Here is a 642-nt window from a genome sequence, read left to right on the forward strand (position 1 = left end):
TCGTATTGAAGTTTTGGTTTATCTGTCCAGGTCAGCGTAGGTTATCTTCAAGCAAGTCGTACGCACTTTCTGCCCCTCGTCTATATCTGGCGCCGTAAGAGGGTTCATCCGTTGGCGCGAGTACTGGTACTTCACGCCATTCGCGTATTTCTGAGGACGGCGGATAGGATGCGTCTCCTTCCATGGATAGGAGGACGTAGCCACGATTGCACAATCTCTGGTAGTAATAATTCTGGTACCACGTCATATCTGGCTGGTATAACCTGGTCGCAAGTACCAGGTACTCAAACGTCAGCTGGATCCTCTGTCCGGCGGGAGCCTTAGGGAACGAGAATGGATCAGAGAGAAATAATAATTATGTGGAATTTACAGCCTTTGGTCAAATCTTAGACATTATGAGACTATGATTTGTGATATTCGAAGGGAAATTTGACTGAATATACTTGAATTTCCAGTTAAACTCAATCGGTGCTTTTACATGAAGCTTGATTCATTAATACCACGGTGCAGCGTAATTCTCTGAGGTTCTGTTAAGATTTCAAGAGTTACGTTCTGTGTCATTTATCCACATGCTCCTCGCTTTACTACTTAGGATCTATATTATCTTCATTATGTATGGATATGTATGTGATCGTATAATTA

At 42.7% G+C, this 642-nt stretch overlaps 1 protein-coding gene across 1 annotated transcript in view; it reads right to left on the reverse strand.

Moving 5' to 3' along the window:
* Nucleotides 1-31: 31 nt before the first annotated feature.
* Nucleotides 32-642, reverse strand: part of LOC119592350 (protein SpAN-like) — an 11,053-nt gene continuing 10,442 nt past the window's right edge. Inside the window, exon 13 of the mRNA XM_037941177.1 lies at nucleotides 32-319. Coding sequence (XP_037797105.1) covers nucleotides 32-319 — 288 coding nt within the window. The remainder of the gene's footprint in view (nucleotides 320-642) is intronic.

This window comes from Penaeus monodon, chromosome 30 (assembly GCF_015228065.2).
Source record: "Penaeus monodon isolate SGIC_2016 chromosome 30, NSTDA_Pmon_1, whole genome shotgun sequence".
In the NCBI taxonomy this organism is placed as follows: Eukaryota; Metazoa; Arthropoda; class Malacostraca; order Decapoda; family Penaeidae; genus Penaeus; species Penaeus monodon.